Raw genomic sequence first — 14810 nt, 5'->3', positions numbered from 1 at the left:
TGACTCCCAAACCTGCGCTTGTGGGATTGGTAGGCTGGGGCAGAACCGCAGCAGATCGCGGCATGAGCTGTTTTGCTTGCGAGCTGCTCCCAGACTGAGTCACGGGGGCTTGGATTCGTGGTGTGATCTGGGTGGGTCACCTAACTCCTCTTGGCCGAGCTGACGAACTTTAAATGTGAGCACTCGCTGGTGGCAGCTGCCCCTTAGGGTGTATAGTGCAATGTCTGGAATAAAAATAGCCCTGTCTCGCTTGGGTCTCCTCTGGCAGTCACACCGTGAGCTGATTCATGGATGAAGTCGTGAAGGGAAGCCATCTGCACGGCCTAGGTGCCAAAGAGCAAACCCAGCCACGTGGCCCCGAAGGGAGAGAATACCATACAGGGAGAGCCTGCGTTGACGGGATTGTTTAATGCTTCCTGCTCTCTGCCAGTATCATATAACCCACTTTGGGCTGTTCGCCTGCCAGGACTGAGCTTGCCGCTGATCAATATGCTGTGCACGCGAGGGACAGAACTCATCTGTCTGTCCCAGGCACCCTGCTAGAGACTGCTCGGATGAGGTCCTCAGGCTGCAGGGGGGTTAGATAAAGGGTAGGGCTGAAAATTGCAGCTTTTCACCTTCCCTTTCTGCTCACCTTCCCCTCGCTATGCTCACATGTGCTCGCACACGCATAGAGTTTGGTGTCAAAGAGCAAAACTACCAATGCATGGGAACCATGGCCGGGCTGCAGCAAGGAGAGGGCTGGGTGTTGATCACTCAGCCGCTGAGGGTTTGGAGGAGACAAGGGGACCGCTTGTGCTCAAAGCCAAGGTTAGACTCTCCGGCAGGGTAGGAAATGTGTTTACTTTACTAAGAGGCGTAAGCCAACTGCATAAGTAGGTGGTGGCCTGCTCAGCTTTCACACGCATGATAGGCCACAGATGACCAGCTCGGCCGTGAATGGGAACACCCTTGTAGTCATTCACCGGAGAGAGCATGACTTCATCGGAATAAGCTCTTCCGTGGCTAAACATATTATTATGCAGGCAGGGTGCTGTTTCCTAGCAACTTGGGCGAGCTAATTAACCTTTGCGGAGGGGCTGTGCCTCTTGCAGATGTTAGTTTGTGAATCCTGAAGAGTCGAAGATGTGCGACTGAACCAACACCAAAACAAGTGAAGCCCGGGTGAGGAGGGACCCCGTGGCTGTCCATGAGCTTGGCCATCAGAGCATAAAGCATAATATTTGGGATTTGCCAATACAAGAGCAATGACCTCAGCCGCTTAAAATTAATTTCGCAGTTTAAAATGAGCGGTGGCAGCCTGTTGGCCTCGGCTGCTTTTGCAGCCTTGGTGATGAATGGGCTGTTTGGAAGCCCCCACTGGCGAGGCAGGCAGCTTGCTCCTCCCCGCCTCGGTCGCCGGCTTCTCGGGAGCGACACGGGCTGGGAGGAAAGCACTGAATGATCCCAGCCACCAAGAGCCGCTCCCAGCAGGAACACCGTTCCACCTGGGATTGCAGCCAGTCATCTCCTATGAAGCGAGCGCAGGATGCTGTCGCAGGTAGCTGGAGGCAGTCTCTCCCTCAGCCTGCCTTCTCGGAGATGCTTTAGATACAGGATGGCAAAGAAGTAGGATTATTTTTTTTTTTTTTTTTTCCATGTTCCACAATCACACAGTTTCATCAGAGAACATCATCACCCTCCATAGCGCGCTTTTTTGAAACAGTGATGGAGAAATGCTGGGATAATTGACTGAAATCGAGCTGCTTCTTGCTGCAGTTTCTTTTCTCATGTGCTAATCCAGCCTGCACTGCCAAGAGCAGATGTTCTAGAAACCATCTTCTCTTTCATACTTGCTTGCATTTTTTTCTTTTGCTTCTCTTGCATGTCCTCTTTTCATCTGTCTGTCCCAAATTATTGAGGAGAAGCCACAAGGCCAGTTTCCCTGAAAACGAGGAGGTTTTTTGCATTGTGGAGCAGACTTCCATGGGTGGCTGCAGTTTACCAGCCCAGGTGGCAGGGCTAGAGTACGGATGAGACTTCTCATATAACTATTTACAGGGCTGGGGTGCCCAGCTCCAGGTAGGGACCCGGCTAGAGTTTGACGTCCATCTAAAAGCACCTAAGCTTTCTGAGCCAACAGAGCCACCTGACTGGGCTTTAGTGTGTAATATCTCCCAAATTCCTGCTGTCCCCGCTGAGCCCAACAGTAAGCCTTGTTTGTCATCCCACCTCCTCCTGAATTCCCCAGCGTGTCCTGGTGGGAAAGGTGTTGCCTTCTTGTTTGGTCTCCATGGGTCGGGTGGTTCAGAACAAGCCGTATCTGCATTCCTGACTCTCTCAGATCTTGTGGTTCACCCTCTGGGGCTTGGGTGTCTTTGCCTGCTAGAGAGAGCTAGCGGAGCACTGGGCTGGAACCTGCTGGCTGGTGGATGAAGTTCTTAATATTTGCTGCTCTTGACATGCTGTGGCTGGAGGGACTTGAGCCCTATGAAAGACAGGTCTTTTTTCACGCGCCTGTGCAAATAAACGGGCTCCAAATCTGTTTAAAAACTGCTCATCTACCTGCAAGTGCTATTAGAGGGAACCTGTCCCCTTCAGGCACATCTGCCGGGTGGGTTTCCTCCTCCTCCTCTGGCTGAAAGGAAGGGTTTTCCCCCCGTCTTTCCTAGATAGCCAAAGACGTGAAGCAGTTCTACGATCAAGCGTTTCAACAAGCGCTCATGGCAGACTCGGAGACGAACAACGGGAGAGCTGTAGTGAAGACCTTCCATGAAACGGTAAGACGTCGTCGGTCTCGTTGCACACTCTGCTTAGGCTACGTGCAGTTGGCCAAAGCCACCGCTGATGGACAGGGTCCTGCGTGCTGTGAATTATACCCGGTTAACTTCTGCCTGCGGTGTGTCCGTGGGTAAGCGGTGAGGAGCGACTGTCAGTGCGCAGACTGATCCTCCCCACCAAGGCAGAGGCAATCAGTTGGAACTACGAGTTCTCCGGCAGGGAATGAAAGCAACACTGGATTTTTTTGATGCTTAGGAGTGAACTGGATGAAATGTGTTCTCGGCACTGGGATTTTGCTGCCTGCTTTCCAAGCTCTATGTAGAAACCTCCCCTCCGTAGGAGTTTCTTGCAGCCAGAGGAAATGAGAATGTGAGAGGAAGGAGAAGTAAAAATTGGGGGTCAGGAAAATGAATGGGAAAAGCAGGCTCTAAAGCAGACGATGCTACGTTCAGACCTTAGTGTGTGGAGCTTGCTGTTGCAACAGAGTTGTTGCAACAGGGTTGCGCCACCTTCAATATTCTGCGCTTCGCTCTGTGCTGCGAAGTCTGGCCCCAGCTCTTACTAAGTTGCTTTTCATTTAATGCAGCACCGCTGATTAAGTAAAATTCAACGGAAGAAAAACGTTGCTCTGAGGAGCTAATCCAAATACTTCCTCTGCTCAGCAGGAAACAAAATCTCTAGAGAGAGTTGGGTTCACTCCCCTCCAGGATACCGGTGCCAGACCTGCCTGGGGTTGTTGTAGGAAGCAGCTGCGTTGCATGGAAAGAAAAGAATTGAATTTAGGGAGTTATTCCTCCTCCCTTGTTTCCTCCTCCAAGATGTCTCCTCAGTCTTGGGTGGCTTCAAAGATGTTTAATGCTGGGGAGAGCATCGCATGAGTGTTTGCTGTCTGCTAATGCTGGGGTTTTGTTGGGTTTTTTGGCCTCTCTCCGTGTAGCTGGACTGCTGCGGTCCTGATAATGCAATAGGAGCTGTCACTCCCCTGTGGAGAGATGACCTCTGCCCAAAGAAGGACTCCATACTGAAAACCATTCTCGAGGTAGGCATGGCTGGTCTTTGCTCAGCGCAGCTCCTGCAGGGAAACTCGGCTGCTGGGGAGACTTGGGGATTTATTGGGAATTAGATAAAAGGTAGAGGTTTCGTTTATGTGGGGGGTGGTGAGGGATGTTGGAGATTCCCATCGGTGCTTCCTTTGCTGTTCCTGCTTGAGGGGGCTGGCAGATGCGGAGGGGTGAAGGCTGGTGGGAAGTCCTAGAGCCAGGACCCAGGAACGCGAGCAGGAGCGGGGGGAAGCAGAGCTGCCTTTCTGGGTGTCAGGGATGGGCGAGGGGGAAGCAGGCCCTCTGACCGGCACGCTTCTCTGCTTCAGACCTCGAGCTGCCACAAAAAAATTGACGAGCTGTTCTCCGGAAAGCTGTACTTGATCGGTATCGCTGCCATCGTGGTCGCCGTGATCATGGTAAGTGCGACTGTGTGGCGCCCTGCTGTTGTGGGATGGCGAAAAGCCACCTCAGGGTGTCCTGGTCCTATTCCAGCTGGGCTGGATCCATCTCCCTCTTCCGGATTCCCCTGCGGCTCAGCATGCAGCACCAGCCCTCGGCACCCCAGCCGCACTGGGATGCGGTGAGACCAAGGGCTTCATTGTCCCCCCAGGGGTTTGGGATGTTAGGGCAGGCGCCCGGCAAGCGCGGTAGAGCAGAAGCACCTGCAGCCCCATCCAGAAGGGCAGATCATCGTCGAGGCTCCTCTCTGCCTCCAAAACCGCTTGCTTCTCCAGGCCACCATGTTTTGTCACTGGGATCTGCAGTGGGAAGGGATTTGCTTGCTTTGCCATGGTAGCTTTGCTCCCCGGTGAGCGGTGGGTGTAACGCCAGAGGGATCTCAAAGCGTTTGCTGTGTAGTTGGCAGCTGGGAGGCTTTGAACATATCACCGCTGCTGCCAGCCAGAGAGGGGAGAGAACATCATCTTATCTCGAATTGGCCAACTCCTAATGAAAACAGCAGCAAAGACACAGCACCTCTGCCCTTATCTCGTGTGAGAGTGTTTATGTGGAGCAGAGATCTCAGGATGGGTGGGGGCTCCCACGTGGTACTGATTGGCGCCTCACCGGTGCTCCTGTGTCTCCCAACAGATCTTCGAAATGATCCTGAGCATGGTGCTGTGCTGTGGCATAAGGAACAGCTCCGTCTACTGAGCCGTGAGAGCCAAGGGGGGGGAAGGGGGGAGCAGGGCAGACGGCGCTAGAGGGGACCCCAAGTGCCACCAAGTGACCAGGAGACATTTCAACAAAAGACAAAGAAAACTATGTATATAAATACTTCCAATATTACCATACAGTACTTATCATTTTTATTTTGAAGTACTTTTTTTTTTTTTTTTTAAATAAATAAAACTTTCCCGTATCCTTGTGGCTGAGTTAGTTACACATCAGTTTTGTGTGATGGGGAAAGCTGCTGTAGCAGGAGGTCGAGTCCTTCCTCCCCCTTCCCCACCCCCCCGTAACTCAGAAATGACGTTGGTGGAAGATGTACAGAGGAGAAGGCTGCAGCCTGTTACCAGAAAACTTTGCCTTGGTTTTTACTCTCTTTTTCAGCACCGACTTTTTTTTATATGTATAATTGGATGCTGAAGCAGGATTTAGCGGTTTTTGTTCGTTTGTACTCATCTTTTCCTACCATCACCCCAGCACCCTGGTATTTCCCAGCTGTCCATAGGGAAGCCTGGCTGACTGCCCGAAGCCTGGGAGAGAGGAGAGGAGAGGGTGCAATGTGTCCGGGTGGAAACGCCAGCACGTTGTTCCTTTCCAACCTGTTTGCATCGCTAGGTCAATCCTTAACAGGAGTCACGCTTAAGTTTTTTTTACGCTCTGAAGAGTGAGGATGTTTTTGGTGTTTTGTTTTTGTGTGTTTGGTTTTTTTTTTTTTCCTCGGGGCTATAACTTTATAAATTGGCTTGTTCCCACTGATTCATTACATTTAAGGGTCAGTGGCTGGGGGTGAACTTTAGTCCCAGTTTTTCAAATACAAGGAACTGAAAATTAAGTCACTTTTTTAACCTCCTTCAGTGTTTCTTTATAGACATGTTTTTGGAAGAGTCTGGTTCTGTACTAAGTTTCCACTGTTAAGCTAATGCTGGCATACACATGATATTGGAAAAAAGAATAAAACTTAAAAAAAAAAAAAGTCCTTAACCTTAGGAATCCTGCACTTAACATATTGCAGAATGATGCTTGGGGGTTCCCAGCCATATGCATACATGTTTAAAGTTTCATCTTTGCATCACTCTCTTGTTCAATGAAATTTTCCTGACTTAACAGCATATTGTCACACGCCGTAGCATTGCTGGGAAATTTTCGTAACCTGATTTTGGAGGAAAAAAAAAAAAAAGTTTATTTTTAGGACCTTCCATTTGCAGTTACACCAACGGCAGGAGATCAGCTTATCAAAGCAAGGGAATTCAGGATTTTAGATCACGCCTGTTGAAACACTTTGTTGTGACCTGGTAAGCTTTGATTGCCAATTCGATGTATGTGGCTTCTGTTGGATGCCACTCCGTTACCATGTAGATAGAGGGGGAGAGTGACCCGGGAGCTATGTAATAAAATCAAAATATCTCTAAAAAGATGATCTATATGTATAGTTCTATAGATATATATTTTTAAGCAAAGCCTTTTCCTTAGCCGTATGGGCATTTGAGCTGGAAATGATGGTTATCTCTCAGCTCTTTGCCACCTCGAAGCAGGTAAGGGGAGGAGTTGAAACTAGTGATCACCTTCCCCACTTCAGGAATATTTCCGTTTCTTAAAGTATTTCACTCCCCCGCTTCGTTGCAACGAAGAGCTTCAGATCAGATAGGGAGGGAGACCCGTCATCGTTTTAAACTAGTACTTTGTCCACTGCACATGGCTGCCATGGCCTTTGCCACCACGGGATGGGAAATTCCTGCACTGGGCCAAGCTGATCCATTCGGAGGCTTTTCTCCCTTCCACTCCCCCCTTTCCTCTTCCTGCCTTTTAGTATATAGGGCCTTTAGAAAGTATATAGATAAATATATATATATATATATATATATCAAGTTGTGCTGGGTAAGAGGAGGAAGTGCTTCAACAGAACTTCGGATTGAGGGGTTGGACAAGAAAAGATTCAGCCTTAGAAACAGCCTTAAAGCAACACTGCCCTGAATGTCCACGTTGTGCACATGGAGAACGAGAGGAGATTTTGCAGTAGGTAACCCCTTCCCCTGCTCCCCAGCGTAGCTCCTTCAGGTCATCTACTCTGTTATGTGGCTCTATGTATATGCATCAACCAAGCATGTGTGTTTACATATATGTGCATCGGGATTGTTAGCATACAGAATGGATGTGTAACTTGCCGCCTTTTTCGTTGACTGTTGATAAATGTGTATAAATATGCCATTAAGCATTTCAATTCTGTTTTCTTTCCTTATACCGTATTTTTTGTATTGTTCAGCATTCAGTTGATGCTGTGTACGTAGCTGGAGCTCTGTTTGAAGACGGACTGGGTCTCGATGCAGGTCAGGTGTGTCCTTGGACATTGTAGCTTTAGGGGTCTGGGTTGTCCCAGGAAGGAGCAATTGGGAGAAAGTGGTACTTGGAGAGGGAGTGTGAGCTGTGGGAGGAAGAAGAGCAGGATGTTTGCTCAGACCGTGTCCCGCACGGGCTGCAATTTGCTCTCTGGTTCATTTCAGAGGTGGCTTGTCACTGTGGGGAGTCCTGTCCCTGCGGCTGCTGCAGGAAAGGTGCTGCGGGAGGGGAACAGCCAGCGCCTGGGAAGGTCGTGGGAGGGGACAGGAGGAGTTTTGCAGGGAGAAGGTAATGCTTTCTTTGGAATTACTAGCCAAGAGTCCCCATGGTGGATGGCACGGTCATCAGCTGTAGCAGGAGGGGTCAGCCCTGGGAGAAGAGGGACAGAGAGGAACTGTCACACTTAAGAACAATGAAGTAGCTGAGAAACCCTCACAGACAGAACTACCCGCTTGGGTCTCCTCTCATCCAGACTCCAGTGAAGGAGGAGTTTAACCTGAGTTAAAGCAAACTGGAGAGGGAGCTGTGAAGCGCTGAGGGGACTCACCCTGTTGTAGACACTCAGGATTCAAAAGCAACTGGGCTCTTCTGCCAGTTGGTCGGTCCCAAAAGTGACTGAGATGAAGGGGGGAAAAACCCACTAGGTAGGACCCCTGTCCTGCCTCAGACCCTCTCCTGCATACCTGCGCGTTTGTGCATACAACGTGGGGCCCTGTCCTGCTCCCCTCCACACCTCCAGAGAACAAACTAAGGATGAAGCATCCTCCTGGAGAGCTACTGACAGCTGAGAAAACAGCTGTGAGCTGAGGCGGGGAGGAGGAGAGAGGCCGCTGGGGAGGAGAAGAGCCAACTGTCCAGGTCTAAGTTCAAAGACCACGTGGAAAGGTCAAACAGAGCCACTGACAGCTTAACTGAATGCTTGGGATTTTTTCATACTGTGGAGCATGCCACGAAGCAGTGTGTTTAACTTCTTTCTGCCTTTTTTTTTTTTTTTTTTAAAGAAATGAAACAAAAATCAATTTAATAAACATTTCTCATAGTGTGCATAGTGTGATGAACCGCTGCAGTTTTACAACCAGTTAACCTTAACACCGGGATGCTTTGTGAACCAGGCTTCAACAGCATGGGTTTTTCCAGCCCCTGGGAGGGGGGCCTGCGGGCAGGCTGGGGACGCATCCAGAATGGTGCTGAGGGAAGGCAAAAAGGTTGCTTGCCGGCAGCAGTGGCTGCTGCAATTGTGCCCGCCCCTCAAGGGAAGGGGGGGCACAACTGTGGGGGAGCTAATGCGGATTGCAAAATAGGGTGACTGTGCTGAAATTCAGGGGGGGGCTGCGGTGGCAGTACCGCGCACACTCAAGGGCCTTCTCCTAAAGTAACCAAAAGTGGCCCAAAATGCCTTTTGCTGCCATTTGGACAGGGGCTGCTCTGATTTTTGCAGCTGGTCTGGTGATGCCACCACTGTTGCCACCGCCTGCCCCCTCCGCACCATCAGGGGAGAGCGAGGGGGGAGGCCGAGCGCTGTGATCCCACAACTACCTGCCTTTCTCTGCCCTTTCTTGGACTCCCCGCTAGGTTTGAAGCAGGGATGTCCTGTGGTGGCCACCAGACATCGCCCATGCCGGTACGGAAAGGGAGGGAATGCTGGGCGCGGGAGAGCGATGTTCAGCCGCCACAAGGAAAGGCCAGCCCTGCTCCCGGCGGCTGTGCCCGTGCTACGAGATCATGCCCATCTGTTGTTCTTTCACTTGTTTACCTGAATGTTAATGGAGTCGGACATAATGACTTCTGGAAAGAAAAAAAAAAAGTTATATTTAAAAACAATAAAAAAAGAAACAAAGCAAACCCCCTTGTTAGTGGATTTTTAATGATGTGTTGTCAGATCTTGTTTCTTTCCATCGCGTACAGATTTCTGCCATGCCTTCCAAGGGAACAGCGTTGTCTCGTTCTTGTATTCAAGCAAAATTCGGGCTGCAGGGAATGCAGTCCTTAGCTGACCCTCTAGGTGGTTTCCCATGAACGCGATGCTCTTTGTTTCATGCCTTAGAACGTTTGGATTGCGGTGCTGTGTTGTTACTCCAGATGGGGATAAAATTATTCCTGCCTCTCTGGAGCTAGGATTAAGCTGATGTGAGTCACCGTCAGACTCCAGCTAGCGTTCCACAGGGGGAGAAACGATAGTGGAAAGAAACTGGCAAAGCACAGTGCGTGTTTGGCATCCAGGGCGTGTGCCTCGGGACCTCAGCCTGGGAGCATAGCTGGGATCTTAAACCTCCCTTGGCAGAACACAGGCCCCTCCGTTTGTATCTCGAGTCGGAATATTAACACTGATGTGCTCGGAACAGATGGAGTTGTATGTGATGCTTGAGCTGAGGTGCTGGGAGAGGACTGGGCAAACCAGGCCCCTTTAAGGTGCTGTTAAGTGAAGACACGGGTTAGGCTTGGAAAACAGCAGTCCTGCTGTGTAGGAGCATGTGAGGCCACACGGATAAGCCACTGCGAGGGAAAAGGGTGGGTGGAACACTTGCGACCCGCTTGTTCTCATATTGCACCACCAACAACCCTGGCTTATGCTTCTTTTAAACATTTTTCTCTAGAACTCTGAAGGACTTGGAAAGTCACTGGAGACCTTACTGTGGACTTCTGATTCCTTGGAATATGACTGTGGAATCTTCTTTTGTGAAACAAGAATTTTCACAAAATAAAAATACAAGCATGAATTTTTCTAAGCTGGAACAAGTTGGGATTTTTTCCAGTGTAATTTTTTCCTCCCACTCCCAAACTGTTTTTTTTTAGAAAAAAAAAAAGAAAAAAACTCTAGACTGTTTCTAATGAAAAGTTTTGGAGGTATTTTTTCCTTTGGCGAGCTCTGTTTCATAAGCCTCTTCTGGGCTGTTTGTGTTCTAAGTAGCAGTGTGCCTAATTGTTTCTTAATAAGACAGCTGGGACTAACATGTATAAATTGCTAATGTCCATTCCCTAATAAGAGGTTGTCTAAGCTCTAACCAAGATTTGCAATATTCCCATAGGAGGGGAAAAATACCAGCCAGCTCTCCCATGCAAGAGCTGTTCATGGCGGAGGTTTCCATAGAGGAAAGCACCCTCGCTGCCAGATCCTGGCCACAGCCACCCTCTGCCTGCCAGCTCCGCTTGCAAGGCTCAGTGATGAAGAATGTGTTAGATAGTGGCTGTGCTCACATTCCTGCTCTGAACTGACGTTTCCTTTGCTGGGCACTGCAGCGTGGCCCTTCCAGTTAGGGGAGAGGAGGGAGTTTCCGCTCCAAGGCAAGCTGCCGACAACAGAGGAGACTTCTGGAAAAAAAAAGGTGACTATTTTAACAACCTCATTTACTGGCAGGGCAGCGGTAGGGCTGGGAAGCTGTGGCTGCACCAGAGTGGAGGCAAGAGTGGAAATACAGCCCCCAGTGAGGGACCATCTGCCATCAGTGGGTGCCCAAGGGGAGAGGGAAACAACTACCTGACCAGCTCTTGATTAAGTGATAAAGACACAGGCTAGAACCCCCAAATCCCATACGAACCATGCTGTGCAGCTGAACTAGAGGCATGGTGTTAATCTGTGTATTTTTGTCTTGACTGCTCCTCTCATTTTCAGCCTGGGGAGCATCAGATTACCTTGCACGGGGTATAACCTAAGCAGGAGGGCATAGAAGCACCGTTCTGGTGCGAGCTCCTCAGCCAGCCTCCGGCAGCTTGTCTGAGCTTAGGCAGCCTGATGCTTTCACTTCAGAGCCCAGGGACCTGGAGAAAAGAGAAAACGCCTCCCAGCTGCTAAAACTGCTGCATAACTGAAACCCACATTGCTTTCACACTTGCAGATACATTAGAGGGTACATAACTTTACAGCCAGGCACGCTAGTCTGGACTGCCTAGCATTTCTCACTGGGTTTACATGACCTAGCTCAAGGGCCAGTGGTTGCAAGTAACATTTCTAATTAGAGTTTAATCACACCTTTTCCATTAAAAAAAAAAAAAAAATGGTGTTTCTTGGGTTCTTGGCCCTGCTTTACTTGGGCACTCCCTCATGTTGAAACACAGCTTTGCTGAGCACCGAAGAGGTGTTGGTGTTAGGCCAGGCGAGACGGCACACACACAACACCCTGCCTCCCAGTGGCCAGTAAACAGCTAAGATTTCCTCCGGCAAGGGTTAGTGGTGTTTAGGTACAAAGCCCTGTGTTGACTGCAAAGTTGTCTTGGTTAATGAAGCTCCTACAGGTCATGTTCTAACAAGAGGTCTGGGGAGTTTTAGGGGTTTGTGGGTTTGTGGTTTTTTTTCTTAATGTTAACTTCAAGGCCCTCAGCTGGTTCCAATGACCTTTTTCAGACCTTCGCTACTGCTGTTAGTATTGGGCACACTGGGGCCAATGATAGGAAAGAAAAAAAAAAAGCATGAATTAGAACAGGTTTTTTAAGTACAAATATGTTATAGCTAAATCGAAATGAACAGAGACCCCTAACTGTTTCTGTTTCTTTTTAAAATTTCAAATAATTGCAGAGAGTATTAATTTTGCTCTGAAATTACTTCAGTTCCCTCCCACACATGCAGTGCCTCTAACAGTAAAGGGCTTGCAGGTTCTCCCTGCAGCTCCTCTCCAGGCCAGCAATAACATTGTTACTGTGAAGAATCAAGTTGATAAAGACCTTCATAGCCCACCTCCGTTAAAACCCACTCCACAGGAACTAATCTACTTTAGGGGGAAAAAGCACCAACATGGGTAAACAGCACTGGAATAAATCAAACCTGCTTGCAGGTGAGCCAGGACCAAATGAAAAGTGCAAAGTAAAACAGGTAAGTGAAGCTCAGTGGTCTCAAGCACTGAATCCTGGAAACTCACCCCACAAGGTGTTTCACAGGGGATTTCAAGGCCATTTGTAGCCTTTCCTTTCTGCAAACAGGGGAGGGCAACTCGAATTACTTCCTTCAGCCTGTACGAATTCTGGCTTGGTGTGACTGCCTTCTCTCAGCAGAGAAGGACGCGGTGGTCACCACTGCGCTTACCTGCAGGAAAATACTCCTTTCCCTCCCTACCTTCCCTCAGGAGCTCCAGCATCAGCTGCATGTGGCCATGCCAGCCTAACTTCCATACTCCTTCCGGACGAAGGAGATGGTGAAAATGCATCCGATCACTCTGTCCAGCTTGCAGGATCTGGGCAGCTGCTAGGGAATCACCTCCCACTTTCCTATAGCTGCGAGGAGAGGGGCCAGTAGTCCCTGCCAGGCGTCTACCCCAGGCTCTGAGCGCAGAAGCAGCAGGAGCCTGCCAGTGAGCAGTGGAAACAGTCACCGGATGGGGGCCAAACGACAGATTTATTTGCAAGAGAGGAGCGTGAGGCACCCAGTAATGGGGCTGAGACTGGTACACATTTGCACACACCACCCCCCCACGCAGGGAATGCGCTGGCTTCCCTGCAGACGCGTGGGGCCATCTCTGTAAAGGAGCTGGCCCCTCGGAGGCCGTGCACCGGACGCAACCCGCTCGTTTGGATGATGTCCCACGCTGCAGCTCAGATCTGCCTTCCAGGCCCCCCACCCCTCTTCGAGACGCCTTAGTTCATGCCGGCGAGGGGAAAACGCTTTACCATCTGTTCATCTTCAGGGTCTGACTCATTATTTTTATTTCAGCTGTCGCCAAGCAATAGCGAAAATCCCAACACACCAGCATATCCACTGCTGCAAACTGTCTTGTCCTCAGCCACCAGAGAAAAAGCAGCTCATCCGCAGTGTGCGATACTAAATGTTCTGCAAAAAGACAGGAAGGAGGAAAAAGGTACAGTCAGCTTCTGAAGGTGACCTTGGTCATCAACATACACAGCATCCAGGCAAAAAACGAGAACTTGTAGTCTCTGGAAATGGAGGAATGGGGCTCATCTCTGAAAGCACCCATGTCCACAGGTGATGGAGATGGTGGAGGTGGTGTAGCCCTCTTCTGCCCCTCTGAGCCTCTAATTGAGCATTAAAACCAGGATTCAAAACAAAAGAGCGCCATCGCTTGCACCAGTCCATGGTGTACCCTGCTTTCCTCCAGCCTTACAAAGCCAGGGCATGCTACTGCTTACTCTACACATTCTTGCCGGCTCCTTAGTAGCCCCAGAGGCTCACGCCAGGTGTGTCCCTGGCAGCCTAGACAGTGCTACATGGTGCTGGTAGCCTTCGCCCGTGGTTTACTCTTGGCTCTCTTTGCCTGTTTACTACCCTTCTCCTATCCCTTCCTGCTCACCTACCAGAGGACTCACGTTTTCCCCTCGTCCTCCCTCCATCTGGGAACCTGAATGCCTGTCACCGTACTACCATTTGTGTATACATTTAAAAAAACAGGATCACTAAAAAGGGAAACACCTCTAGAGCTGTTGTTTTACAACTACAGCACAACTACAGCCAGACAGAAGACATTTTGCGCTAACCTCGTCATCGCTGCCAAATGTATTCCAAACGCAGCCCTTTTCTCATAAATTACCCTAGTTAGCAACACTCCAGCAGGCGAAAGTATACATTTGAAAACTGACAATGCAAATGAAGTGGCTGCAGTTTACGTTACGGGTGACTCACGGTGAGGCCCCACTTGAAGGGATCCATGAAGTCTCCTCGGCTGCCTTTCCTCTAGCGCACCCGTCGGCGAAGCCACCGGTGTCGCAGCAGGGCTGGGATGCCATAGAGGGGAAAAGTAAAGGGCCACTAAAATTAGACAAAGTGGGGCTACGCGGTAATTTCCTTCTTTTGTTGCAAAACGATGGCATAGACAAACTTTGCTTATACTCAAGGCCTATAGTAAATCCCTCAGAGTAGTGTGATCTGAAGAGGTAAAAGTGTGACCTTCAGAAGCTCACGCCTTTTGCAGGCATTAATTTAATTTAAGGATGAAGGCCCAGGGCCGCGCAAGGCAGTGGGTGGAGACGAGCCCCACAAGCTGCTGGGCCTTGCCTTTCTTTTTTTCCTTACTGTAGGGTAAACAATCTAAATATTGAAGCCACTCGGGAAATATATTTCCACCAAAAATGTAAAACTTTTTGCTGAAAGCAGGGGCACAAAAAAATCAGGCATCTTTGGCCAACACTAATAAAACATTTTCAGACAGAATTCCATTTCTTGACGCACAAAGAATGTTCTTCTGGGACAGAAAATGGAAATTTTTTTTTTTTTTGATGGGTCGTGGTTTTATGCCCCAACTGACTTAGGGTTTTCTGGAGAGAAAATAAATACGTACAAATTTAAAAAAAAAAAAAAAAAAGGAACAAAACAAAACCCCAGACACTTCCGCTTGAGTTTTCATTGTGGCCAAACCCTGCTTTTCTGATGAGAAAAAAACAAACCTCCGCATAACATGTGTTTTCCCAGGCTCTGTAGGGCAGCACCGGGCAGGCCGGGGGGCGGCCATCCTCCCTCAGCCACCGCCGCCCCGGCCCCTCACGGACTGCAAAATGGCGCCCGGCCCGGTGCACGCCGGGAGCTGTAGTCCGGCCGCCTTTCGCGGCAGCCCCGTAATGTTTCCACCT

At 49.6% G+C, this 14810-nt stretch overlaps 1 protein-coding gene and 1 long non-coding RNA gene across 4 annotated transcripts in view; one reads left to right on the top strand and one right to left on the bottom strand.

Moving 5' to 3' along the window:
* The window catches only part of CD81 (CD81 molecule), a 36330-nt gene extending 27982 nt beyond the window's left edge, over window positions 1-8348 (top strand). The window contains exons 5-8 of the mRNA XM_054197556.1: window positions 2652-2759; window positions 3698-3799; window positions 4130-4219; window positions 4893-8348. Of these exons, the coding sequence (XP_054053531.1) occupies window positions 2652-2759; window positions 3698-3799; window positions 4130-4219; window positions 4893-4955 (363 nt within the window). The 3' untranslated portion in view covers window positions 4956-8348. The remainder of the gene's footprint in view (window positions 1-2651; window positions 2760-3697; window positions 3800-4129; window positions 4220-4892) is intronic.
* Window positions 8349-9205: 857 nt separating this feature from the next.
* Window positions 9206-14792, bottom strand: LOC128908057 (uncharacterized). Of its 3 annotated transcripts, XR_008465844.1 has the most exons (4): window positions 14628-14790; window positions 13867-13958; window positions 12900-13059; window positions 9206-11060 (listed from the first exon to the last, which is right to left on the bottom strand). It is a non-coding gene; the product is annotated as an uncharacterized LOC128908057 (long non-coding RNA). The 3 variants fall into 3 exon arrangements; XR_008465843.1 differs by lacking the exon at window positions 9206-11060 and having other exon boundaries at window positions 12912-13059; window positions 13867-13992; window positions 14628-14792; XR_008465842.1 differs by lacking the exon at window positions 9206-11060 and having other exon boundaries at window positions 12912-13059; window positions 13722-13958; window positions 14628-14792.
* Between the last annotated feature and the right edge of the window lie 18 nt (window positions 14793-14810).

Source organism: Rissa tridactyla, chromosome 4 (assembly GCF_028500815.1).
Source record: "Rissa tridactyla isolate bRisTri1 chromosome 4, bRisTri1.patW.cur.20221130, whole genome shotgun sequence".
In the NCBI taxonomy this organism is placed as follows: domain Eukaryota; kingdom Metazoa; phylum Chordata; class Aves; order Charadriiformes; family Laridae; genus Rissa; species Rissa tridactyla.
The sequence above is the reverse complement of the archived record's forward strand: the minus strand, read 5'-3'. Positions and strand labels throughout refer to the sequence as shown.